Source organism: Acartia tonsa, chromosome 11 (assembly GCF_053477335.1).
Source record: "Acartia tonsa isolate MP-2025a chromosome 11, ASM5347733v1, whole genome shotgun sequence".
Taxonomy (NCBI): Eukaryota; Metazoa; Arthropoda; class Copepoda; order Calanoida; family Acartiidae; genus Acartia; species Acartia tonsa.
The window spans coordinates 37,270,891-37,297,089 of record NC_137270.1 but is presented as its reverse complement, the minus strand read 5'-3'; the positions used below and the strand labels follow the sequence as shown (position 1 = coordinate 37,297,089).

The window sequence follows — 26,199 nt, the reverse complement described above, 5'->3', positions numbered from 1 at the left end:
AAATGTTTAGACATAAATTTTTCAACAACTAGGAATTTCATAACCCTCCCCCCCCCCCCCATACTTGTAAATTTTAGTATTGGATTGGCCTCTCGGGGCACTTGAGGGAAGAGGGGTGGAATCGACCATTCACTTAATATTTTACTTTTAAAAAGAAAAAGTGGAAAAAATGTTCAAGAGTAAAGTTCTAGAAGCGATTCTCTGGGGGGAGAAGGTTGCTGGGCCTAAGAGAAGCCTCATTGTAAATGAGAACTATGTCGGTAAAGCGCGGTTTGGGAGAACCTACGATACAAGCTTTCAGACAGACATCCTGTTGCTCCTCCTTATTTTAAATAGTTTGAAAATAAAGGGGGTGTGGGGGGTATTATTTTGTTTGCTTGTTACTTAAAGTAAAAGCCCCCGCAGGGGTCAGACATAGAAAACCTATCGCACCCCATTAATGGGGGGGGGGGGGGGGTGGAGTTCTCAATGGCACTTTCAGAGAAAGTACCAAATAGTAAAATATTTAAAATTTCAGATAGTATATAGAAATGAAATAGACTTATTATTATAATGTTAGAAGAGAGATGAGACTTTGGCGATAGACCGAGATGTTTGACGTTTCAGGTATGAATCCCATCTACACCCCTTTTCCCCCCATTTTTAGCTTGTGTCTCCCATTACCATTTCCCCAGTCATGAGATATGATGCACTAATATCAAACTAGTTTTGTATGCATAATTCTATTATATAAAGTAATAAGCTTTTTTCTGTAGCGAAGGCTATTTTTCAGCCCTTACAAGTCCCTTCGAATATAGAGCCCCAAAATGCTAGGGGTGCAGCCACTAACTTCTTAAAATATTTTATTTATCCATTAAATAAATTGTATTAAACACTTGCCAAGAAGGATTAGCAATAAAGAAAAACACCAAGTTATTCTCATATTACTAGAGGGGACGCCCAGCCGTAATATCAAGTTTATTTCAGAATATTTTTAACAGCAGAGCTTTTCTATAATTAGGTTGGGTCAGTTCGTCCGGAACGATTAGCTCTTTTTGTTAATATAGACATGTTAAAATTGTCCTATCGATTTGAAACTTTGCATGATGATTCATTTAATTGTTAGGTACGATTTAGAAAGCTTAGCAACTCAAAAATTGTTATTAGAATGTCAATACGTCCATAAAATAAACATATATGTTGATTTTTAACCTTTTCAACAAAAATGTTTTATGTGATAAACCTACCTATATAACCTAATAATTCATCTGATTTTTTTGATTACTGATTCCAATTACAACAAGGTATATTTTTATTATGGTTTTTCACAGGGTTTCGGAGCCGGAGCCGGGAGCCGGGAGCAGCAACATTTTTGGTGGAGCCGGAGCCGGATCCGGAGCCGTATTTTTCGTTAAAAACGGCTCCGGCTCCGGACTTGCTAAAAATGATTTTTTAAAGTAATATTATAATTTGGCAACGGTCTATTTCCATATAATAAACTGAAAAACTATTGTTGCTTAACAAATAGACACACATCCTTCTACTTTTATATAGCTTTATTTAATCAAATAAAAGCAAAATATTTTATATTATTTATTTTATTTTATCAAATTCAATAATGAAAAAAAATTGATATATTAATTTTAAGGTAGGAGCCGGAGCTGGAGCCGGAGCCAGAGCCGGAGCTGGAGCCGTATTTCCAAATACGGCTCCGCGGAGCCGGAGCCGCATAAAAATTATACGGCTCCGACACCCTGGTTTTTCAGGTATGACACTCTGCAAGTGTTAATGTTAGTTCATCCTACCGTTTCAGAGCAAAACTATTATGGATGTTGTCATCTTTGTTTTTATAGCAAAGGATACTTCTCTAATGGGGGGCGGGGGGAGGGGGCTAATTTTCTACCCCCTCCCATCACATGAAAAGCCAACGAGAACTTCCATAAACGTAGAACTTTTAAGTAAGGTCTTTTTTTAAGATTTTTATGGACTAGTGCACATGCCATTGCTGAAGTAATTTTAGATATTTGTTGTGCTCTGTTTGTAGGATAAAAATTAATTTGAATAGGTATTATAACTTAAGATACTTATCTTTAAACTTATGACCCCTTTGTTTGTTTATGTATGTCTAATGTCTATTATATGGATAGAATAACCTGCTAAACCTATAATCATTATGACCAAAGAATGACCACTTTACTTAGGTACTGATATAGGTAAAGTAAAAGTGATCGATTTGACCACTAACATTTGTTAGGTTCGGCGATCATATAGTGACATGATGTGTGCTTTTCTTTATGATACATCCTATGGCCACTTAAAGATCATTTTGTTCTATATATATTTTTCTAGGTATGGCGGGTATTCGGGCGGAGGAGGGCGTGCCCGACATGACAACAATCTCGGACATGAACGAGAATGGGGTCAACAGAAATCTGCAGGTACGTAGTTCTAGTCAAAGTGAGAGAGAGAAGAGAAATACGTGTTAATTTTCTAAATTAAAAAAAATCTTCAAAAAATTTCGGTCAAAATCTACTAACTTTGAAATAATGACACAGACAAATCCAATAGGTACAACTACACAGTGACATAATTCAAACAGAAATTAATTTCTTTGACCACAGGCTGAATTTTAAAATCCGACTGAAATTTTGTTCAAAGTCTACAATGGCTACTTAACAGAAGGGTTTCGAAACCAAGACAACTTTTCCCAAACTAGTTTATGTCTTTGGAAGCTTAAAATTATTGTGGGGGAATGGAAGGGATATATGAACACGAAATAATTAGTAGGTTTTTTATCACAATGGGGAGGAAGCCTAATCGTAAATTGTCAAATCAATTCGGTACGTAATCTCTGAATTTAAGTTTTAGTAGGTAAGATATTCCTTGTTTATGTTTATGTTTATATAATTCTCATGGCCCCTACTGGAGCATATCGAGAATATTAGGGCATCATCAAAACATGTTAATTTTATCACAGATATAAGTACAACTAATAGAATATTCTTCACATTAACGGTTTTGTTAAAAGTCTTTAAAGTTTATCATATTCTTTCTTGAAAATGTACAGGTTTCTTGCAGATTTTACGTTATCTGGTAGATTGTTCCATAGGTCGATGACCCTATTGGAAAAAAAGTTTTTGTAGACATCTGTGTTTACCCGTTTTTTCTTCAGGTTGAGTGGGTTGGCAGCTAGTCTAGTGACTCTTCCCAAATTAACATTTGCTCTTGTAAACCAGATGTTTTCTTCAACTTTGTCAACTTTGTTGAGAATTTTGTAGACTTGGATCATGTCAAATCTGGTACGTCTGTCCTCCAATGATGTGATTTTTAGTTCCTTCAGTTTATCAACATAATTTGAGCTATTTAAGCCACAGATAGAGTTTACAGCTCTCTTCTGGACTTGTTCTAGTATTTCAACATCTGCAGCAGTCCAGGGGTTCCAAGTTACTGTAGAAAATTCCAGGTGGGGCCGAATATAGCGTTTATACAGTTGAAGAAACACTGTTTTATCTCTGTAATGAAAAGCTTTCAGGGTCTGGTTGAGAACAAAGTTGGCTTTTCTTGCAGCTTCTTGACATTGTTGCGATGGTTTTAATGTGCTGGAGGTTAGAATACCAAGATCTTTTTCACTGTCAATTTTCTGGAGTTTAACATTGTCAATAAAGTACTCAAATTTAGGGTTTTTACGTCCAATATGCATAACTTTGCATTTACTTTTATTGAATTCCATGCCCCACTGAATACTCCAATTGAAAAGATTATCAAGTGTTGTTTGAATAATCTTTGTGTCCTCATCACTGGTTATTTTGTGGGCTCCTTTGGTGTCGTCTGCAAACTTTTTCATCAAATCTATAAGTATTTTACAATCAATATCATTGATGAAAATTATGAACAGGATTGGACCAAGGATACTTCCCTGTGGTACACCTGAAAGAACTTCAATCCATTCTGAGAACACACCATTTAGGACAACTCTCTGTCTGCGGCCAGAAATCCAGTTTTCAATCCATTTCAAAAGGTTGCCATTGATGCCATGAGCTTTAAGTATAACAATTAGCCTTTGGAAGGGAACTTTGTCAAATGCTTTAGCATAGTCAAGGTAGATAAGATCAACAGAATCACCTTCATCAAAAATTTGACAAACCTTTTCAAAAAATTCAAGAAGATTAGTTGCACAACTTCTATTCTTGGTAAATCCATGTTGACTAGATCTGATCAGGTTCTGTTCTTCAAGGTGGGCAACAATGTCGTCTTTTATAATAGATTCCATTATTTTACATGGAATTGGAGTCATTGCAAGAGGTCTGTGATTTGAAGGATTGCTTTTGGATCCTTTCTTGAAGACAGGTGTGATGTTAGAATCTTTCCAATCAGCAGGAATGTCGTTTGTTTGGAAAGATTTGGTATAAATCATAGTTAAAGGTTCAGCAATTTCAGATTTTACAGCCTTTAAAAGTACAACCTCAATTTTATCATTGCCAGGAGCAGAGCCATTTTTGAGTTTGTCTATCTTTGCCATCACCTTTTCTCGAGTAAAGTTTACAAATTCAAGTCTCTCATTAAATTCATGAGCTTCTGGTTCTGGGATGTTATTTGTGTCTTCTCTTGTGAATACACCACTAAAAAAGTTATTTAGTATTTCTGCCATTTGTTTTGGTACTGAATGAGTTTCACCATTCTCATCTTTGAGTGGACCAATACTTGTCTTAACTTTAGTACGACTTTTAACGTAAGAGTAGAACTTTTTATCACTGCTGTTTGATGTTTTTGAGATGTGTTTCTCATAACTTTTTTTGGCCTTTCTCACTGCATTTCTTATTTGTTTTTCTTGCGCTACATAGTCATTATACTTAGTTTGGTCACTTTTACTGACTTTGTACAGTCTTCTTTTTTTTCTTATCACTGTAAGAATGTGCTTATTCATCCATGGAGGTTTCCCTGGAGACCTACGGTTTTTTCTGGGTACAAACTTTTCTTGCAGATTATCAATTTTACTTTTCAGGGTAGCCCACATTTCAGAGGCAGATTTATTATGAAATTCATTTTTCCAATTCACTTCGCTCATGCCATTTTTTATTCCATTGAAATCTGTTTTGTTCCAATCAAAAATCTTCTCGTTGGTAGTGTTTTTAGAGACATTGGTTTGAATTTCAAGTAATATCATATTGTGGTCACTTTTACTGAGGTTGTCCAATACACTCAAATCAACAATTAGCTCAGGGTTTTTTGTCAGAACAAGGTCTAAAATGTTACCTTTGATATGGGTTGGCTCTTCAACAGCTTGGTGGATGTTGTTCTCAATGATTGTGTTGAGAAATTTTCTGCCTTTACTATCCGCCATTTTATCATTCCACCTGATGCCAGGAAAGTTAAAGTCACCAATCATAAATGTATTATTATCCATTGTTTGGACTAGTTCACATAATTTGTCAATGTTTTCATTGTCACTGTTTGGGGATTTGTACACTGTAACAAATTTCACATGGCCTCCGTCATTACTGTAAAGTTTAAAAGAGTTGTATTGATTAAAATCACTATTAAAGTCATGTTCTAAAACTGTCAGGCCAATTTTAACGTACACAATTAATCCACCACCAATTCCATGAGCTGTATCTACTCTGTCTTTTCTCAATGAATTATCAATACAATAACCAGGAATGTTTAAAATATCACTAGAGGTAAAATTATTGCACCATGTTTCACATAATAATATAATGTCAGGTTTAAGTTCATATGCTTGGCAGCTAAGTTCTTGTAGTTTAGATTGTAAACCACGAACATTGGAATACAGTATTTTTATTGTTTCTTTGCTGGGAGAAGAATGTCCTCCTGGCTTTCTTCGCTCTCGTCCTTGTCTAGATTGGCTGTCCTTGTTGGCCTCTTTCTCTTTTGCCTTATCTGTGCTTTTTGTGGCTCCTGCTCCTTCTTCCGTTGTTTTATAAGCTTTTGTTCTCCACGTGGCCCCACTATCCTCCATGTCCAGTTTTTTGCATCTTCAGGATCCATTTCTTCGTTTCTTTTATTGGCTTCAGTTCTGAGACGAGATTCTTCTTTTCTTTGTTTGGCAGTAAGATCAGGTGCAATAGATACATCACTCATTTCAGAATATTTAAGTTTATAGGCAGCTCCAATAATTTCGTTTTTTATTTCTTCAGTATCAAACCCTACTAATAGAGGTCTTGGTTCGTTGGTTTCCTCAGATACTTTACCCAGCCTTGCAGCAAATTTAACGTTGGTATCAATATCAACAGCACAATCAACTTCAGACAAAACTTCTAGGACTTCCAATTTATCCTGGCATTTTTTTATATGTCCTGGCAGTTCAGAATTAGCTTCAGGTATACCATAAAAGACAAGGTTTTTTTTCCTTGAATTTCGGTCAGTTATTTCTCTCAACACTTGATCAGCAGTGTTTTCAGAATATGATAGAGCTTCTTCTTTCCTTTCTTTCAGGTCATTTTTAATAGATGCAACATTTGCATTAGTGGCATTAATGTCATCTTCGTTTTTCTTGGTCTTGGATTTAAGATCTTCCACGGTTTGTTTTAGTTCATTTATTTCTCTGGTATTGGCGGCACAAGCATTGCTCAGCTGTTTGTATGCACTTGTACAGCCTTCGCAGCTCCAGCAATGGAAACCAGACCTCTCAGTCATTGCAACAACAAGATTATAAGTTTCTGGACCAACACAGTCGCCATGGACCCATCTTTGGCAAATACAGCAGCTGATGGATTTGGTTTTGACTTCTTTTTTGCAGTCAATACATGGGTTTTTGGGTGCCATTTTTACAAATAAAACTTAATGTGTACTTTAGTCTCCCCTTAGGCGAGGCTTCAAAGAAACCTTAAAGGGTGGCCCTGCGAAGGATCACCGTGAGATTCAAGTACAGATAAATCACAAAACTTTTTGATCACAATAATTAAAATAAAACAAGTAAGATAATATGCACTGTTTTCTTTCGTTTTTTTTTTTATTTTTTTACTTTTTCTTTTCTTTTTTTTATACTTTTTCTTTTCTTTTTTTTATACTTTTTTTTTCTTTTTTTTATACTTTTTTTTCTTTTTTCTTCTTTTTTTTATACTCTTTTTTTTCCTGGTTTTAAAAAAACTTTTTTTTTTTACTTTTTGTTTTGTTTGTTTTTTCTCTTTTTTTTCTTATATCTTTTAGTGCATTACATAATTAAAATAAAAACATAACATTCAGACAAATTTAAAATACATAAAATGACATATTATTATAATGGGTATTAATTTATCGTTTTGGGTATTATTTTAGAATCAAAGTTGAAAATTAGGGATTTTCAGGCCCCCGGGAGTATTCTTAGCCCCCCAGCACAGCTTCACGTCACTGAGAAAAATTATAATGTCTTTATCCTGGGTCTATTTTAGCCTCCCCAGACAGCTATTAATCTTTATTCTCAGTCCGACCACAGCTCCTCTATGCTCAGCAGGATTGTTCCGACATTTTTTGCCTGTCCCTTGACATTTTAATCACAGTTTAAAAGATCACTTTTTTTATTTTCAGTGGGCTTACGGCTTCTTTTAGTGAAGTGAATCAAGCAAGTATAGCTTGGTCAGTTTAGACATTTGGCATATTTGTTATTCGAGTCATAAAAACAACACACATCCAATTTTAATGTTATACAGGGACTAGGAAATGTGATTCAGACAAACAATTCTATGTGAAAATTTCCCCACAACCTTCTTTCTTCATTTCTCCCCCCTTCTTACCCACTTCCTTTCAGCTACATCAAAATAGAAGTTTACGCCAACAAAATATTTAATTTTCGACAATTTCAAATATAATTAATTGGCTGAATCACAGCCCCTGGAGGTTATATAAATAGCTTGATTTTAAATATTTACAGGTTCGATTTGAACGTGGAGAAATCTACACCTACACAGGGCCTATCCTAGTGGCTGTTAATCCATACAGAGAACTTCCGATATTTGAAGCGGGCAATGTTTTAAGGTATTTTATTGGTTAGTTCGTCTTTCTAGGATGAGGGGAGGGGATGGCGTAAAGTAGGTGGGTGTGGGGTATCATAATTTTAGCCAGCTGCGTGCATCATCATTTATCCGAGTACATGAAATTCTGGTACAACATATATCAATTTAGATATATATTTATATTTGTTTTATAGATATCATGGTGCCAAATTTGGAAGCTTGGAGCCCCATGTGTTTGCTATTGCAGAGTCTTCCTACAATCATCTCAAGTCAGAAGCTATAAACCAATCTCTAGTCATTTCAGGTATATAACGTCTAAGAGGGGTCATTAGTAAATCATTTTACTATCCACGGATACCTGTCTATCTATGCAAGAAATGTATATGAACTGCTTTTAAGTTTCTATCGATCTGTTACTTTTTTAAATTTTCATAAAATATCATGTTCAATTTTGACTTATATCCTAATGATTCTTTTTATTAAAAAAATTTGCCTATTTTTATTGTGATATACACCTAAGGAATCTATTACCTACCTATGCAACTAAATTATATATTGAAGTTGTGATAATAGGCTATGCATAAAAAAGAGATTTGAACCATTACCTAGTTTAATCTTTAATCTTTGCAAAATATACATTTTTATGCATATATTTTCCAGTATGGCTTCGAAACCGATTAATATCCGCTGGATTATAACCGGCTCTCAACCATACTCAAATCATGAATTGTATCGTATTATATCGAGTTTTCCACGAATATTAAAAAAAAGTTAATACCTACCTACCAGTTTTGTTAGATTTGGTTTTATTCTCATAATTGTACATTTTTATATCCGCGGATAGCTGTCTATAATACAATACAATTGTTTACTTTAGGTGAAAGCGGTGCCGGTAAAACAGAAAATACAAAATTTATCCTAGAATACTTGTGCAAGTAAGTCTTTAACCAGGGATCTAAAGGGATAAGACAATGTCCGATAATTGATGTAAATCTCAAATGATGATACAGAATGTTACCCCTTCTGTAGATTAAAGTTATAGTTGAAAAGGTTGAACACCCAACTTACCTAATAAACTAACCAATCAAAATTCAGCAAAAGTCCCCAATGTTGTTAAGCCAACGAATAAGAAAACTTTATTGTAAAACTTTGGGGACTAGTGTAAGAAACAGCCCATTAACAGAAAAAAAAACAATACATTTTTAAAGCTCCATTATAGCACTAGAGGAAATGTTATTTGTGATATGTAACATTTTCTTAGTGTAAATAATTTTTATTATTGAAAATTAAAAAGAATAAAATAATTTAATTCATTTAATGGAATTATTACCTACTATTTTCTAAAATTTAATTCTTTTATTGTTTTAAAAATTTGAAGTGTTACTATTTTATAAGTCTTTCATACCCATGAAGATCTTAAATTAGGTATAAATTTAATTTCTAGATTTTTTTTTAATGTTAATATTTTAAGATCAATTTGGTTACATTCTAATCCTAAAGCATATAGAACATCGAGGTTTTTCTAATTGCTTTAAAATTCTTAATGTTTTTAAATGTTCAAAATTCATTTAAGCTTGTTTAAACTATCAAACTAACTTGTTTAAAAATGCTTTGCCTACATTTTATATTTTTGTCCTTGTGTCTTTTATATTTATAACAAACGCCATTATGTTTATAAACATTGCAGCATAAATACCATTTAAACATAAAGAAGGTATTATTGTCCTCTTAGGATTTTTTTTTCAATTTGAATTTTTTTTATACATATAACATTTAGATGTCTGTTTGTCGGTTTGTAGCGAAGGATCTCGCTAACCGCTGAACCCGATCGGGTTCTCCTTTACAGGGTATCTTCTCATAAGTCCCGGGAAGGTTTATAACTATTTTCTTGGAGGGGTGGGACACCCCCAACCCCCCAAAAAATTAAAAATACCCCCCCCCCCCCGATTTTTTTTGATTGCACGACCTTTGTCTGAGAAGATCTAACTGTGCCTTTTAATCATTTGCTTCTATTTGTGTGCTAATGAATTTGCTATACTCTATTTTTGTCGCGCGTCTGACATAGCAGCAGTAGGAAGTATTTTTAAAGTTTTTAGTTATAACGCGGTGTCGCGCCGAGATTCGAATCTATCACCACAGCCAGGGTCGCGGTTAAGGGAATATCTCTTACTTAAAATTATTAATTTAGAGTGACAGCAAATATCTCAACGTGGGTGCAACAACAAATCCTGGAGGCCAACAATATTCTTGAATCATTTGGCAATGCCAAAACTATCAGAAATGACAATTCTTCCAGGTCAGTAAAGGTTTTGCAATGATGGAGTTACCTTTTCTCATTAAAATTGCAATATTTTACAAAAAATCATGGAAATTTTAAATCGACACTGTAAGTGTCCAGTACAAGAATTCGGTCAATTTTCCACAAATAAAAACTTTTATGATAAGACAAAATGCACTTAATTTTGCTTATCTGTCTCGCATTTTATTTTTGGGTTCGTTTTCCTTCACAAATTAAATATTATTTCTACTCTTATCAAATTAATGAAATTGCTAGATTGAAACATTGGAAAATTATTATCAACATTTATTTTGTTGTCATTTTCTTTTCTTTTCTTTGCATTATTTTTAACCGAAAATACTGAAAGACATATTTCCATTTTATATTATAATTTATTACCTAATACAATAAGTTTTCAGTGAAGTATGGACGGTTAAGAACCAGTTTTAATTCAGCGGAAATAAGAAATTCGTATTCGGAGCTAAATTGAAAAAAAACTAGTAGGACCCAAGAGTCTAAGAATAAAATTTTCGCTAAACTCCTTCCCCAAAACATATCATTAAAATCTCTCTTTAAAGGAACCCTGCAAGAAATACACAGCTTTAACTGCTGAACTGCTGCCACAAGTAGACCCAATATCCCAAATTTGAAAACTTTCAAAATTAGCACCTAAAATGTTATTTTAAAATGCCTACAACTTTTTTGTTATTTAAGTTAAGGCTTCCTTTAAACTTGATTCTATTTTGCTAATATTTTAGGTTTGGTAGATTTATGCAAGTCTGTTTTGATGATGAATTCAAAATTGCTGGCTGTGTCATACAGGTAAAGTAACTTGATGAGTGGCTATGCTTTTTATTTGTGCAGTAACAATCCAAAGTAGGATTTGGTTGTAGCTTCTTTTTTTATTAACAGATGAAAATGGCACTTTAAGCAATCTTCCTTTCAACGGCAAAATATGAATAATTTTCTCCTAGGTAGCTAAGAATTTTCAAATACCCTTTACTTTGTAAGGATTAAAAAGTGGCTCCATCTAAATAATACACTAATATTATCCTAGATATGTTAAGTAATTCAATTTCAAACTTTTAAAAATTATGTTCAAGCCCACTGAAAAATATTTAAATTTTAGGATTATTTGTTGGAACAATCGAGAATAATTCATCAGTCGGCCAAGGAACGAAATTATCACGTTTTTTACCAGGTAATACATATCCTATTATATAAAAAAGTAAGTGTTCTTTGTCTAAAGCTTAATAAGATCTAGGTAAATAACCACTTAACCGATTGGGTTCACTAATACTATTTTAGGTAAGCTTCACATAGGTCCTGTGATGGTTTTAGCATATTTTGTTCTAAGATTTGTAAGTCTTGTGAGGGGTTTAAGCTATTTTTCTAGGCCCTCCTTACCTCCGGACCTTGTTTCTAACTTATTTTTAAAAAGGAGTGAAAGCATTGTAGTTTTTCTATATTTAAGCTTATAAATGAAAGAATACAAACTATTGTTGTCCTCTATTGTTCACCTTTTAATTTGCATCTTTTTTAGTTGACTGCAGCTGCGGCACGAGACAAAAACTTTGCAGAACAGTTTCAGGTAAACTTTTCAGGGATGTAAAGGGATAAGACTATTGCCGATAGATTGATGTTCATCCCAAATAGTAATACTAGGGATGGGAATCCGTCGAATTTTTGGGCCGGATTCGGATTCCGGATTCTGAAGGAATCCGTCAAAAAAAGTGACGGATTCTTGCGGATTCCGGATTCAGATTCCGGATTCTAGCAGTATTTTAAAAGGCCGTCCGTCACAGAGGGATAGCTTTTTTCGTTAATTTATCACTATGTTACTTGGTTGAAGCCTTGATTTGTTTAAAGTGTTGACTTCCAGCATAACTAAAACATTTACATCACATTAGTAATTATTGAAATTTGTTATGTAGAAATTTTTTTTTTGATCTTTGCCTTCAAACAGAGGGAGTTGTAAGAAAAAAGACGGCAATTTTAGCCTACCAATTTAGAATCCGGAATCCGCTATAAAAAACGGATTCCGGATCCGGATTCGGATTCCAAAATTGGCCGAAAATTGGGCGGATTCCGGATTCCGGATTCGGATTCCGGATCCGGATTCCCATCACTAAATAATACACAAAATTACCTCTTTTTTAGATTACAATAAGTTGTTGAATGAAACGTTTGGACACTCAACTTAGTAAACCAATCAATCTAAAACAACATCACTCTAAAAAATTTTGACCCAACGAATAAGAAAACGTAATAATAAAAATTTAGGGACTAGTGTAATATGCAGCACAATATCCCCACCACTCCCTGTAAACTTTTACTGGTTAGATGGTTACTTGAGTTGATTATTATGGTGTAACAGTAGAATTTATAGATATTTTAGATGAGTATGGTGGACCGTGGTGTTGCCCTTCTTATTTGAAATATACTAGAAATTCCTTATATAGAACAGAGAAAATGGGACTATTTATATTACCTTACCTTAGCTTTATTCAGACTGTAAGGGTGAAGAAATTTTATTAACTAGGCAGGAGTTAAAACATGGATTGACATATTTATCAGGGTTCGAAAAGAATTTACTTTTAATAAACATTTGTTACAGAATGTGTACTTATTGTATGAAGATTTTTTGTGTGTAGCAAAAAATCTCTCAAAAGACTCCCCTAATATGCTTGCACTTTTTATGGAAGCTTATTCTATACCTTGGATGATTTTATTTATAAATAAGAATTTAAATTGGAAAAATCAACCTATATATGTTACCTTTACAGATTAAATTCTGTTGTGTCATGTTTCTGAATAAATTAGGGGATAACAAAGTCGATTATATTATTCTATAGCTTTTACTTTGCCTCAATACTACCCACCACCTATTAAGATTAGGGGGGAGAGCTTTTTAATGTTCATTGGCCTATCTCTGTTTCCCTGGCAAATATATGGGAATTAGAAATAGAACACGGGCTTCACAAAATTGGAATTTGAACTCAATTTTGCAACTCACACTAAAGTTAAATCTTTAAAACTCAATTCTTTATATCAGTAACTGTACTAACTTCAGTTATTTATTGCATTTTAAGAATAATGATATGAGAGTAGTTTTTTATCGCATCGTATTATTGACAGCTTTCCCGTATATTAAAATGAAACTCACAAGAATAAAACCAGTTTTGTAAGGCCTAGTGGGCTGAAGGCCTGGGTTAACAAAACAGGTATTAATTTTATGAGTTTTATTTTAATATTTATGGGAAATTTTCTTTAATACTAAGCTACACATGATTTTTCCGTATGGCTGAGAACCTGTTCTAGTCCAGTGGTAATTAATCGTTTTTGAAAGCCATACTGGAAATTATTAACTATTGGGTATTTTTGCACAAATTTGATTTAAAATTCATTATTCTAGCTTTAAAACTACCTTTAATATAAGTTTCCTTAAAATAATAAAATCCCAATAAAAATTGATGTGTGTTATTATTCTTATTCTTAACTTTGCAGTTGATTCTTTAAAAATCCTTTAAAAATGCTTAAAAAACAGCTTGAATAGCTGCACAATTTTTTTTGTATGTAGTATGTATTAAGATAAGACTAAAGAGATGTGCAGTAAGAATATTAAAAAGATTGTTAGAAAATTGGACAAAACTTTTTTGTTGCATCCTTCCAAAGATTGGACTCTGGTCTTTATTATAACACAGCCACATCACGGTAACAGGCTTGCCAGTGCAGAATTATTATTGTTATTGTAATTTGGTGCACTACTGTAAAACCAGTCTATAAAGATGCAGAGAGAGAGAGGGGACAATGGGCTGTTTATTACACTAGTCCCCAAAGTTTTATAATAACGTTTTCTTATTCGTTGGCTTTACAAAGAGGCCTATCCACGAACAAGAGCAAGTGATTCTAAGCATCTTCCAGCATTGACCCATAATATTTTTTTAGTAAATATACTACCTAGGTTTATGTTTAATATTTGCTTTATCGAATAAAAAGTTAGGTTTCACCATGGTTTTATATGAAAAAAAAACTTTGAAATATTAAGCATTGTTTGGTGCAATATCATCGAATGTTTTGATGAGTTCAAACTGTTGTTTAAAAGCTTTGACACAAAAGTACATATATTATTGTGATTAAAAATGTATATTTAGAAAAAAGGGTTGGTAACTTGTAAACGGTTTAATTAATGTACTTTTGCAATTTACAACATTTGATGCTTTTCTGCAGTGTTATTTTATTTTGTCCTTTGAACTCAACAAAGCATTTGATGATATTGCTTTAAAAATTGATTTACATTTCCAAGTTTTTTTCATATAAAACCATGGTGAAAACTAACTTTTTAGTCGATAAAGCAAATATTAAACATAAACCTAGTATATTCACTAAAAAAAAACTATGGATCAATGCTGGAAGATGCTTAGAATCACTTACTCTGGTTCGTGGATAGTTCTCTTTGGGTACTTTAGTGAATTTTGATTTGTTGTTCCATAAAGTTCAAACGTTTCAACCGCTAATTTTTTGTTTACCATTATTGAGAATGTACATTTATTTATGGGCCATTGTCTCATCCCTTTATATCCCTGATAATAATGGGTCAGACAGTTATGTGTGCAAAAAGTATAAAATGTTCTTACTTTTCCTGAGTGCAGCTACTATACAACTCATCATTGCATCTTTGACATGGGTGTAAAATGTTTATATTAGCAGAAGATATTATTTTTAGAGGAGGGATTATTTCTCTCTTTTTGGTGAGGGGGGGGGGAGGGATATTTTGTGTTAATAACTTAGTCTTGATAAGAACAACTAAGTAAATATATGAAAACTAAAGTCATAAAACTCTAGCATTTTTAAAGATATTTCAAAATACAAGAACATAGAGACACAAATCCAACCTATTATTAGAATATATTTTTTCTTCACATGCAGCCCCTACATTTTAATAAATAAAAATATGGAATCGCTGAACAACCAACAAGAACTCATCTATTTAGATATTGACGCCCAACGACTACGCCTACTTGAACCAGTCTGGGTGTGTGGATCTAGAAGGCGTGGATGATGCGGAACGGTTTGACCGTCTTCGCCTAGCCTTAGAAATTGTTCAAGTCAATAAGGTGAGAGCAGTGTGTATCAGGGAGAGGACTACTGAAGATAATATTGTCTTTATCTAAATTTAATTTTCATATTGCGAAATTGAGCCTATTATAGCTTAAAGATATTGGAAATAAGACTTTTCTGTTTATACCTACCTAATCAAAAAAGTCTACTTTTCCTTTTTAAAAAAAATCATTATTTTGATTTTCTATAGGTACCTATCTAAGCATTAAATAAATTTCTTTAATTGCAACTTTGATAATGAACAACCAAACCAATCCTAACTGGTGTATTCTAATGCCTAGGAACATAGAAAGCAAAACTCAACTAGGTACCTAGGAAACTCAAGCTCTAATAAATCTTTTTTTTTCCAGGAAAGCTCGGATTCCCTGTTTGGGGTGTTATCAGCAATTCTTTGGCTGGGAAATCTAAAATACAAGTAAGTTTAAGCCATATTTACTTACAGGTTACCTACCTACTTACATCTTTTACCTCATACATGCGGAGATGCTGTCCATGACACTCAAACGCCAGGTCCAACAACCAAGGATAATTATGGGATGCCAAATGTTTCATTTTCTGTCCAAACACCCGGGGTATTTGGTAAAGTAAAATACATCAGACTATAAACCTTTAAATTGCATGACCTTTGTCTGAGAAGTCCTAACTGTGCATGGTAATGAGTTCCACCTGTTTTGGACTTAGTCATTCCCCCTACTCTAACTATTAATGTCGCGTACCTGACAAAGTAGCAGTATGAACCATTTTAAACGTCTTTAGTTATGATGCGGTGTTAATGAATATGAAATATTGTTAAAAAGCTATTAATTGAATTATTTATGACTATTTATGGTTCAAACTAATTAAAATCTTATTTGCACTTTGTTAACCTTAACTCAAGTTTCATACCGGAGGTAGACAGCTAACTGTTTGGAAGACATAATTTGCATTATTATGAAATAAAAATTACTCAAGCAATCCCAATTTTTTCCTGAGTAGTAAGTACCTAGGAACTAGGTAGTATGTATTATAATTTTTTATTGTCTTTATGATGAAACTTTCTTTCAGGGGTGAACACGGTGATGAGGACGGTTCTGACAACGCTAGTCTTACTCCTGGTGATGAACGGATACTCAAGACTATTGCCTCTCTCCTGGCGGTTGATTATGATCAGCTAGTTCAGGTACAGTGCCAAAGATAGATAGATATATTGATTGATTAGGTAATGATAGATATATTGATTGATTAGGTAATGATAGATAGTTATACTGATCCACAATGATGACGCACAAAATTATCCCTTCTGTAGATTACAACTTAAATAATCAACCAATCAAAATTCATTTAGTCCCCAAAGTTTTTAGATTATGAAAAGAAAACGTCATTATAAAACACTTCCCAACTATGGCTAACCAATCCATGCAGTGCGATATGTACCTAAAATACCTGTATAAATTCCTATTAATTGAATTTTAATTTTTTCTAGGTTGCCTTAGTGAGACAGATAAACATAAGTGGAAATGTTACAGAAATTCCTCTCAAACTTAAGGAAAATATTTCATATCTACCTAGAAATATTAAACTTTCAAGATTTGAAAATGTCTGAGTTACTCAGCAACTGGTATATATCAGTAAGATCGACGGACTGACCGTAGGAATGTAGTCGATTGCTTATACATTGATGACGTTAATAGATTTTTTTGTGTTTAAGAATTTAAAATTAAAAAATCATCTGTTTTCTGGAGCCTCTAGGGGCAATTAAGATGGGAAAATTGGGAAGGTGACTCTACCTTATTTTGAATTAGTTTCAAGAAGAGAAAGAAAAGTTTGCAGATGTAATTTTTTTTCTGGGGGATGGGAGATTCCCGACCTAAACAAGTTATGAACCTTCCCTGGACCTATAAGAAGCTTCACTATAAAGGAGAACCATATCGGTTTAGCGGTTATTGAGATCCTTTGCTACAGACAAAAAAAGCTTATTACGTTATAAAATAGGTTATCACATATTCTCGGAATGAAATATTACAAATTAAAAATAGGAAGCAAGAGAGCATCGACATGCTATGGCCAAAGCTTTATACTCAAGAACTTTTGCTTGGCTGGTCGATCATATCAATAAATGTACAAATCCAGGTAAAAAGATAGATAGAAAGATAGCAAGTAGTTATCTGGATAGATGGATAGAAAATGTATTCTTTGAGTGAGCATTATACTCAAGTACATTTGCTTGGCTGGTCGATCATATCAATAAATGTACAAATCCAGGTATGAAGATAGATAGATAGATAGCAAGATATCTGGATATTTAGAGAGATAGATAGAAAATGTATGTATTGAGCTTTATACTCAAGAACTTTTGCTTGCCTTGTCGATCATATCAATAAATGTAAAAAGATAGATAGATAGATAGACAGCAAGTAGTTATCTGGATATCTAGATAGATGGATAGAAAATGTATGTCTTCAGCTTTACTCAAGAACTTTTGCTTGGCTGGTCGATCATATCAATAAATGTACGAATCCAGGTAAAAAGATAGATAGAAAGATAGCTAGTAGCTATCTGGATATCAAGATAGAGGGAAATGTTGAAAATGTATGTCTTCAGCTTTATACTCAAGTACATTTGCTTGACTGGTCGATTATATTAATAAGTGTACAAATCCTGGTATAAAGATAGATGATAGATAGGTAACAAGATATCTAGAGAGCTGGATAGACAATGTTTTTTTGTTCTTTATACTAAAGATCTTTTGATTGGCTGGTTGATCATATCAATTAATAAATGTTCAAATCCAGGTACAAAGATAGATAGCAACTAGCAAGATATCTCGATATCTAGACTAGATAGATGGAGATGGATAGAAAACATATTTTGGGCTGTATGCTCAAGAACTAAAGCTTTTATCCAACCATATTATATAAACCTAGAAAAAGATATGTTTATTTCTTTTAAGGTTGAGAACTATCCTTGACAACTTCTATCCCATAAATATTTTATTCAAATTTTGTAGAATGAAGCAGATTTATTAAATTAAAGTGTCTTGTCTTCACTCTTCATATTAGCGTATCTCATTGAATCACATCTAATATCTAAGATTATGACGCAATACACAATTCTTAGGATCTGACCAGACCAAATTCATCGGTATCCTGGACATTTTTGGATTCGAAAATTTCGAGACGAACAGCTTTGAACAGCTGTGCATCAACTATACCAATGAGAAGCTTCACATGTTCTTTAATCATTATGTTTTCAAGATTGAACAGGTTAGTAAATAATCTTAATTAGAAAATCCGCGACCGTGGCTCAACACCTAGCGAATCCGCTTGCCGCCGGGTAGGTTCGAATTACGGCCTGACACCGTGTCATAAATAAAGACGTTAAGAATGGTTTCTGCTGCTGCAATATCAGGTGCGCGACAAAAATAGTTAAGAGTAGTGAGAATGCCCTGGCCCATACACAGGCGCAATTCATTACCATGCATAGTTTGGACTTCTCGGACAAAGGTCGTGCAATCAAAGGGTTGGTTGTCTGTTAGATGTTACTTTGGTGTTAAAAGTATCGCATCCCAATACAAGCGGAAGCGGTAAGGTATATACCTAATTTAATAAGAAGGGGAAACATAACAAATAAGATCGAGTCAGTAGTTTTACACGTAATTGGTTCATTAAAATTGATGGAGCGAATTAAGTTCTTAGTTGTATTTTTTAGAACAATTAACATTTACTAGTTGTCGCATTTTCTGTTTGATTGGGATATTTTTCCATATATCATGGAAATACAAGTTTTAAACCTTCGCAAATTGTGTTTGAATTTATTCTTGTTCCCGTGTAATAGTACAAGGAATTATTTCGAGGTGGTTTAACACAGGAAGGGAGGGCAGATAGGGCTGTTTATTACAATGGCCCCCAAAGTTTTATAATAACGTTTTCTTATTCGTTGATTTAATACTTTGGGGACTGTTGTTGAATTTTGATTTGGATGGCTTATTAAGCTGAGTGTCCAAACATTTCAACCACTTACTGTAATTACAGAAAGGGTAATTTTGTGTTATCATTGGGGATTTTTATTAATTTTTCGGCCATTGTCTTATCCCTTAAGATCCCTGGTTTTAACATGTTTTTACATTAGTTAAAACTTAAAACACACTGCGTCAAATGTTTTGTTTAAGTCTGAAATATTGGAAGGTGTTTATTTGCTTTTCCCTTTTTTTTTAGGAAATTTACAAGGAAGAAGAAATAAATTTTGCTCATATTACCTTCACAGATAATACAAGGTAAGAATTTTATTTTTCAGCATCGCATAGAAATTAATTAATATCCGGTGGAGTAGAACCGGTTCTAAGCCATATTGAAAACTTATGTATAGCATTGTATTATATCCAGTTTTAAAAAGGTACAATAATAAGATTAAAACCAGTTTTTTAGCTCGTAACTTCGGCATCTCGGGGGAAAAAAACTGGCTTTAATCTTATAATTGTACATTTTTATTATCCGGGGGAAAGCTGTTTAAAATACGATGCAATAAATAACTATTATACTCGTATCACGTATGCAGCAAATTAATCGGTGATACTTTCTGCCAGCTAAGATACCCCCTCTACCCCTTTGATTCCCCTTCTACTGGATGAACCAACTGACCAATTAGTTCCATATTAGAAACACTGCTATTATAACATATTGAAAAAATCAACATGACGAACATGTTCGCTTTAATAATAAGAAACAATACCTACATTCTATGAATCTATGTTACCAAAACCTTGGTTCATTAAAATACATAAATCACATTTGAAAATTTTGTTCTGTTGTTTTAAATACCTAATTTACTTTATTTCTAAACCTTTAGAATCTTCTTCTGTTTATGGATTATTAAAGAATGCTTAATTGGCAACCTGTCTTTTACTGTAATACATCTATTTATGCAATTAAGTTCTTTTATGATTTCTCATTAAATTGAATTTCAACTAAAAAATGAATGACTTTTATAATGTTTTGTTTTTTCTTTTTGACATTATGTAAACTGTTTTTCTCTTTGTACTTCATTTAAATTTTAAGTTTAAGTAATACATATTTAAAATTAGTCTTAGGTAACGATTAACACCTTTAATTTGTAAGGTTCTTAATTACTTGTAAAGCGCACAATAGTATTATTTTGTTTGGTTTCTTATTGGAAGGAATAATCCATTTAGTTTGAATTTATTCTCAGGTTTATTTTGTTTTTAAAAGTTTTGAAAAGATCAAGATGGGAATATTCGACTCTACATCATAATTTTGCCTTTTTATTGCCTTAAAAACTTGGTCTAACTCTTATGTCCAAATTTTTCCACAAATAAAGTAATCTATGTAGTACATAATTGGTATTTTTATATCAAAACTGGGGGTTTAAATTAATCATCCTTAAGTACTATTAGTTTTATTCTCCCAATTGACTCGCTTTTATTTACTTAGGCGCCAAATTCTAGTTATTCCCTATTCACGCTGCATAACACGATGCTTTTCCTTTTCATACTTTTATACAAACACTGCTTTTAATCTCATGATCATTTGAATATTTATATAAGAACTAGCCTAGGAGCCTCTAGGCGCACTTGAGGAGGGGGGAGTTTTTTTTCTAATAGCGATTTATCTTGGTAGGGTTTTGGCACCCCCCCCCCCCCCTTCAAAATAATTATAAACCTTCCCGGGACCTATGAGAAGCTACCCTGTTAAGAAGAACCCAATCGGTTAGCGAGACTCTTCTATACAAACAAACAAACAGACAGACACCGTTCTACTTTGTATTATAGATTTTTATCTTAATTTTAGATGTTTGGAAATGATAGAAAAACCACCGAAGTGTATTCTAAAGTTATTGTCAGAACAGTGTCATATGCCTCAGGTAAGTTGTATTTATGGATGAAAGGAGGTGATAGGTTCAAATCTAGGCTTAAGACCGCGTCATAACTTAAGATGTTAAAAATGGGTCCTACTGCTGCTATTTCAGATGCACGACATAAATAGTTAAGAGTAGGGGAAATGCATTGGCCCAAAACAGGCGCTACTCATTACTATGCACAGTAAGGACTTTCAGCCAAAGGTGGTACAATAAAAGGGTTGGTTGTATGTTGGATGTTACTTAAAGTGATATCCACAAATGGCGTTAGTGCATTGCTTCCAATAAAAATACATACATGAAAAAAAGCATGTCTAAATAGATGTACGAAGTGGTTAATAACATATTTATTTTGTAGGGAAATGACGAGAGATATTTAGCAAATCTTCACACAGAATTTGGTAGCCATGAAGATTATGTAAAGGTAATTTTAACCATTTTAGATTTGGCAGAGAGAGAGAGAGGGGACAATGGCCTGTTTATAACACTAGTCCTCAAAGTTTAATAAAAACGTTTTCTCTTGTTCGTTGCTTAACAACTTGTCTTTTGATTGGTTATTTTATTAAGTTGAGTGTTCAAACGTTTCAACCCCTAATTTTAATCTACAGAAGGGAAAATTTGTGTATCATAATTGGGAATGTCCAACAGTTTAATGGCCATTGTCTTATCCCTTTAGATCCCTGAGATTTGGTTGGATATATAGTAGCGAAGCTACTATATAAATAGTTTAGTCTGTTTTAGTCGTTTATTGTTTGTATACTTTTAAAAACCACAGAGTAAGGTCATAGTAAAAGGTTTGAATTGTTAGTCCAAAGTTTGATTTAATAATGACTATCAAGTCTTTTCTTCAATGTAGATGAAGTCACGGAAATTTTTATTACGAAAAGCTGCAATATTTATACGATAAGCAATCCAGCAATCCTGCTACATTAAAAAATTAAAAGATTACAGCTGTAAAACTAAAACATATTTTGCCCAAAATTCCAAGACGATGATTTCCAGCAAGACTTAGAAACTGATTAATATCCGCAGGATTCGGACCGGTTCTCAGACATACTGAAAAATTATAAATAGCCTCGTATTATATCCAGTTTTCTACGAATATATATATAAATGTACAATCACAAGATGAAAACGAGTTTTTGTAGCCCCGAGATGCCAAATCTTATAATTGGACATTTTTATATCCGAGGAAAGATGTTTATATACAATGCGATAAATAACTATTATGTTGTTTTAGGGAGACGACAGGCGAAAGTGGGACACAGAATTCAGTATTAGACACTATGCTGGTACTGTAGTATACAAGGTAAACATTATATTTCTCGTGTAATTTTTGTCGGGAGGGAAGGAGAGAATAATGGGCTGCTCTATTATACTAGTCCCCAAAGTTTTATACTAACGTTTTCTCATTCGTTGATTAACTACCTTGGGAACTTTTATGATTTTTTGTTCAGGTGAAAGGTTTTGTGTCAAAGAATCGTGATAGTCAACAGGATGTGTTCTTTGACGCTCTGCTCAAATCTGAGTCCTGCTTTGTTCAAGAACTCTGCGAATTCAGGAATGATATTAATCCATTCAAAAGTACGACTGATTTTTTTAAAATGCGAAGCTTTTCTATATTTTGGGTCGGTCCATATGTCCGTCCGTAAAGGTTAGCTATTTTAGTTGATATATAATTATACGATACATGTTAAAATTATGACTTAGGTTTTTAAAGCATAAGCACTAACCATGTAGCGTATCGTGTTATTTCCGGTTTACTATAAATATGAAAAACAATCAAAAGATTAAAACCAGTTGGTTTAGTCCGTGCCTCTTTGGCATCTCGGGGCTAAAAAAACTGGGTTTAATCTTTTAATTATACATTTTCATATCCGCTTAAAGATATTTATATCTTGATGCGATAAATAATTGTTATTCACGAAGAAAATGATTGTTACTGGAACTAATTAATGGATACATAGACGGATGTAGGTTTTCAATTTAATTAATAAAATTGCAATTAAAAAATTCTAAGAAGTTATTTTTCTCTTTAAATACAAATATCTTAGAATTATTAACAACCAAAAATGACTTTTTTTTATAACGTTAAAAGATATAAGCAAAACTATATTGTTTTATAAGTCTGTTTTTTTAAATATCAAATAAAGCCAAGACTTATAAGTGCTTTTAAACTTTTTTAGGTTTCATATTTTTTAAAGGATTCCTTATTTTATTCATACTACCTATAGAGCATATATTTAAGACTTATCAATTGATGTCAAATATAAAAATATATTTGATTACAGATGATATTAAAGCTACTTGTGGTAGCTCCCGAAGCCTCTCAAAGGAAGCCTGCAAGAAATACACCGATCTAACTGCTGTAAGCCTGCTATAAGTAGACCCATTACCCAAAATTTGAAACCTTTAACTTCAATAACAAAATAGTTATAGGCATTTAAAATGACATGGGTTCCTAAAATTTCCTAAAAATTAAATTTTAGAATGGATTAATATTTTAATTTCAACAGGGATCTGCTTTCCAAAGTTGCTCAACTTGGTGATGTTAAAGGTAGGATGTTCTTCTATTCACAAGTATTTTAAGCCAGTAATAAGGTATAGCCAGCCAAGCCAGTAAGCGAAATAACCCTATAATAATAAAAAGCTAAAAAAGTCGTCTTTACTACGATGTGTTGCTCCCTAACATCTTAGGAAAAATCTGCTAAAATTAGCAAAATTTTTCACATTGATCCAGTTTTTGGTTACAGCTGATTTTAAGTACCTAAACATTTAAGCGGGAAGTAGTTTGTGCTTGTATTGCGTAAAATCCGTGAGTTAGCTTCAGTCAAAAGCGATTATTAAGTCTAATTGTTATTAGATATGAGTTTAATTAGTATTAAGAACTGTTAGACCTAAAAATCGCTTTCGACTGAAGCTAACTTACGGATTTTACACAATACAAGCACTAACTACTTCTCCCTTTGTAGAACTTTTTCCAATTGAATTGCTATCCTTTTATCTTATTCTTTTATTATCTTAGGTGATGGTTCATTTAGCAAAGGGACGGTGAAACGGATGACAAACCGAGCCAAACCGACTGTCAGCGATGCTTTCCGGCTCCAATTACAAGTTCTAGTCACAGTATTAGGTAACTTTTTATTTACCTTACTTTACCCTGAAGGGCGGGATTCACCTTCGATTTTCAAGTGATCATCTAGAGAATCCAGAACATCATCCGCTTGTAAAAAGGATGCGATACTCTCAACACCCAAGAATATTAGGTTAAGAAACATCCAAAAGACAACCAATCCATAGACTGAACGAACTTTGTCTTGTAATGAGTTGCGCCTGTGTATTGGCCAAGACATTCCCCCCAAATCTAACTATTTATGTCGCGCATCTGACATTGGAACCATTTTTAACATCAAGTCATGACGCAGTGTCAGGCCTAGATTCGAACCTATCACCTCCCCGACGACGAGCGGATGCGCTACGTGTTGAGCCACGGTCGTGTGGGTTAACCTGTTGTTTACCCAATGGAAGATGATAAATATAATGAACTGTTTTATTTCACTTAGAAATTCACTATCATTGATCAGAGGAGGGTTGGGGGGATCATAGACAGTTATGTTAGGTACAGAGAGGGAAACATACCAAACATAAGCACATTAACGACATAAAAACAGTCAAAGAACATATTTTATAACTAATATTTTATAATTTTAGGAAGTACTAATCCTTGGTATGTACGATGTATAAAGCCAAACCATGATAAATCTGCCATGAAATATGTACCAGACATTGTTTTAGAACAATTAAGGTTTGTACCTATTTCTCTTTTTTTTCTAAATAAGGATTACAACATCCATGAAAGCGGAGTTCTGAAACGGCAGGACAAATGAACATTAAAGTAGAGTGAGCACTGACAAAGCAGAACATTCATGTATAAGTATAAACAAACATAAGTGAAATAAGTGAATTTGTTGCAAAACTGCCTAAGTACAGGATGCTGTTTCAGGACATATTTACATTTTTAGGACTTATTATAGAGATGCTTCGATTATTTATAACATAGTTCCTTAAATCCTTATTTTAATAGGAATCAGTGTTCTAAAAATCAGATGAATAAGATAAATATATCAAATAAAAAAATGTTGTTAAAAAGCAACATGTTTTAAATGTATCTATGGACTTTATAGAGTTGCTACGCTTCGTAAATCGTACCTAAATGTTATAGGAACCATCATGCAAAGTTTAAAATCGACAGGACAATTCTAAAATGTCTGAATTAACAAAAGTGCTAACCGTCCCAAACGGACGGACTGGTCATAATTTTAGAAAAGCTTCGCTTTTAAAAATCTTCGAAAATAAAAAAATAAATCTTCTAAGACTGATTAAACTATTTTGACGTTTAGATATCTGGGGATGCTTGAAATTATCAGAATTAAGAAACAAGGATTTCCAGTTCATTATCCTTTTCAGTAAGTATCATCATACTTTGATGCATTTTTATAAGAGTAGCTACTTTATAACCTACTATCGGCCTCTAGGGGCACAAATTGTCAATTTTAGTTTTTGGTACCCTCCCCCAAAATAGTATTATACCTTCCCATGACCTATGAGAAGTAACATTGTAAAGAAGAACCAAATCGGTTCAGCAGTAGGCAAGATGGAGAGGGGATTGGTTAGAGGGAGTGGACGGGGGGGGGGGGGGTTTATTTTAGAAAGCTACAAGTTTCACCTTATTATAGTACATGCTAATCTGGTGTAAGATCTAAGTAATAATAAATTCATTGAGGAACATGTTAAATCCAGCGGAAATTAATCCAATTCCATTAAAATATAAAACTATTATTATACATTAATGATATGTATTTTCAGTGATTTCAAGTTGAGATACACATGTCTTGATATCAAGCAGAGATTCAGAATACCAAAAGATGAGAAAGATGGAGTCAGATATATCTTAAGGAAATTTAATGGAATATTATAAGTTGTATGTTTAGTCTTTGAATTCAACCAATAGAGTCGGAAATA

At 33.2% G+C, this 26,199-nt stretch overlaps 1 protein-coding gene across 1 annotated transcript; it reads left to right on the top strand.

The window, feature by feature from the left end:
• Window positions 1–510: 510 nt before the first annotated feature.
• On the top strand, window positions 511–26,155 carry LOC145331273 (myosin-I heavy chain-like). The gene is made up of 26 exons (XM_080175892.1): window positions 511–606; window positions 2,329–2,417; window positions 7,847–7,950; window positions 8,123–8,232; window positions 8,806–8,863; window positions 9,400–9,444; window positions 10,117–10,224; window positions 10,965–11,028; window positions 11,336–11,407; window positions 11,750–11,797; window positions 15,201–15,323; window positions 15,678–15,742; window positions 16,372–16,486; window positions 16,790–16,855; window positions 17,346–17,436; window positions 18,424–18,569; window positions 19,521–19,579; window positions 21,111–21,183; window positions 21,536–21,601; window positions 22,418–22,486; window positions 22,635–22,739; window positions 23,695–23,734; window positions 24,203–24,310; window positions 24,889–24,982; window positions 25,578–25,643; window positions 26,044–26,155. The coding sequence occupies exons 1-26, from the start codon at window positions 591–593 to the stop codon at window positions 26,153–26,155; spliced, it is 2,112 nt and encodes a 703-aa protein (XP_080032018.1). The 5' UTR covers window positions 511–590.
• The last annotated feature ends 44 nt before the right edge of the window (window positions 26,156–26,199 follow it).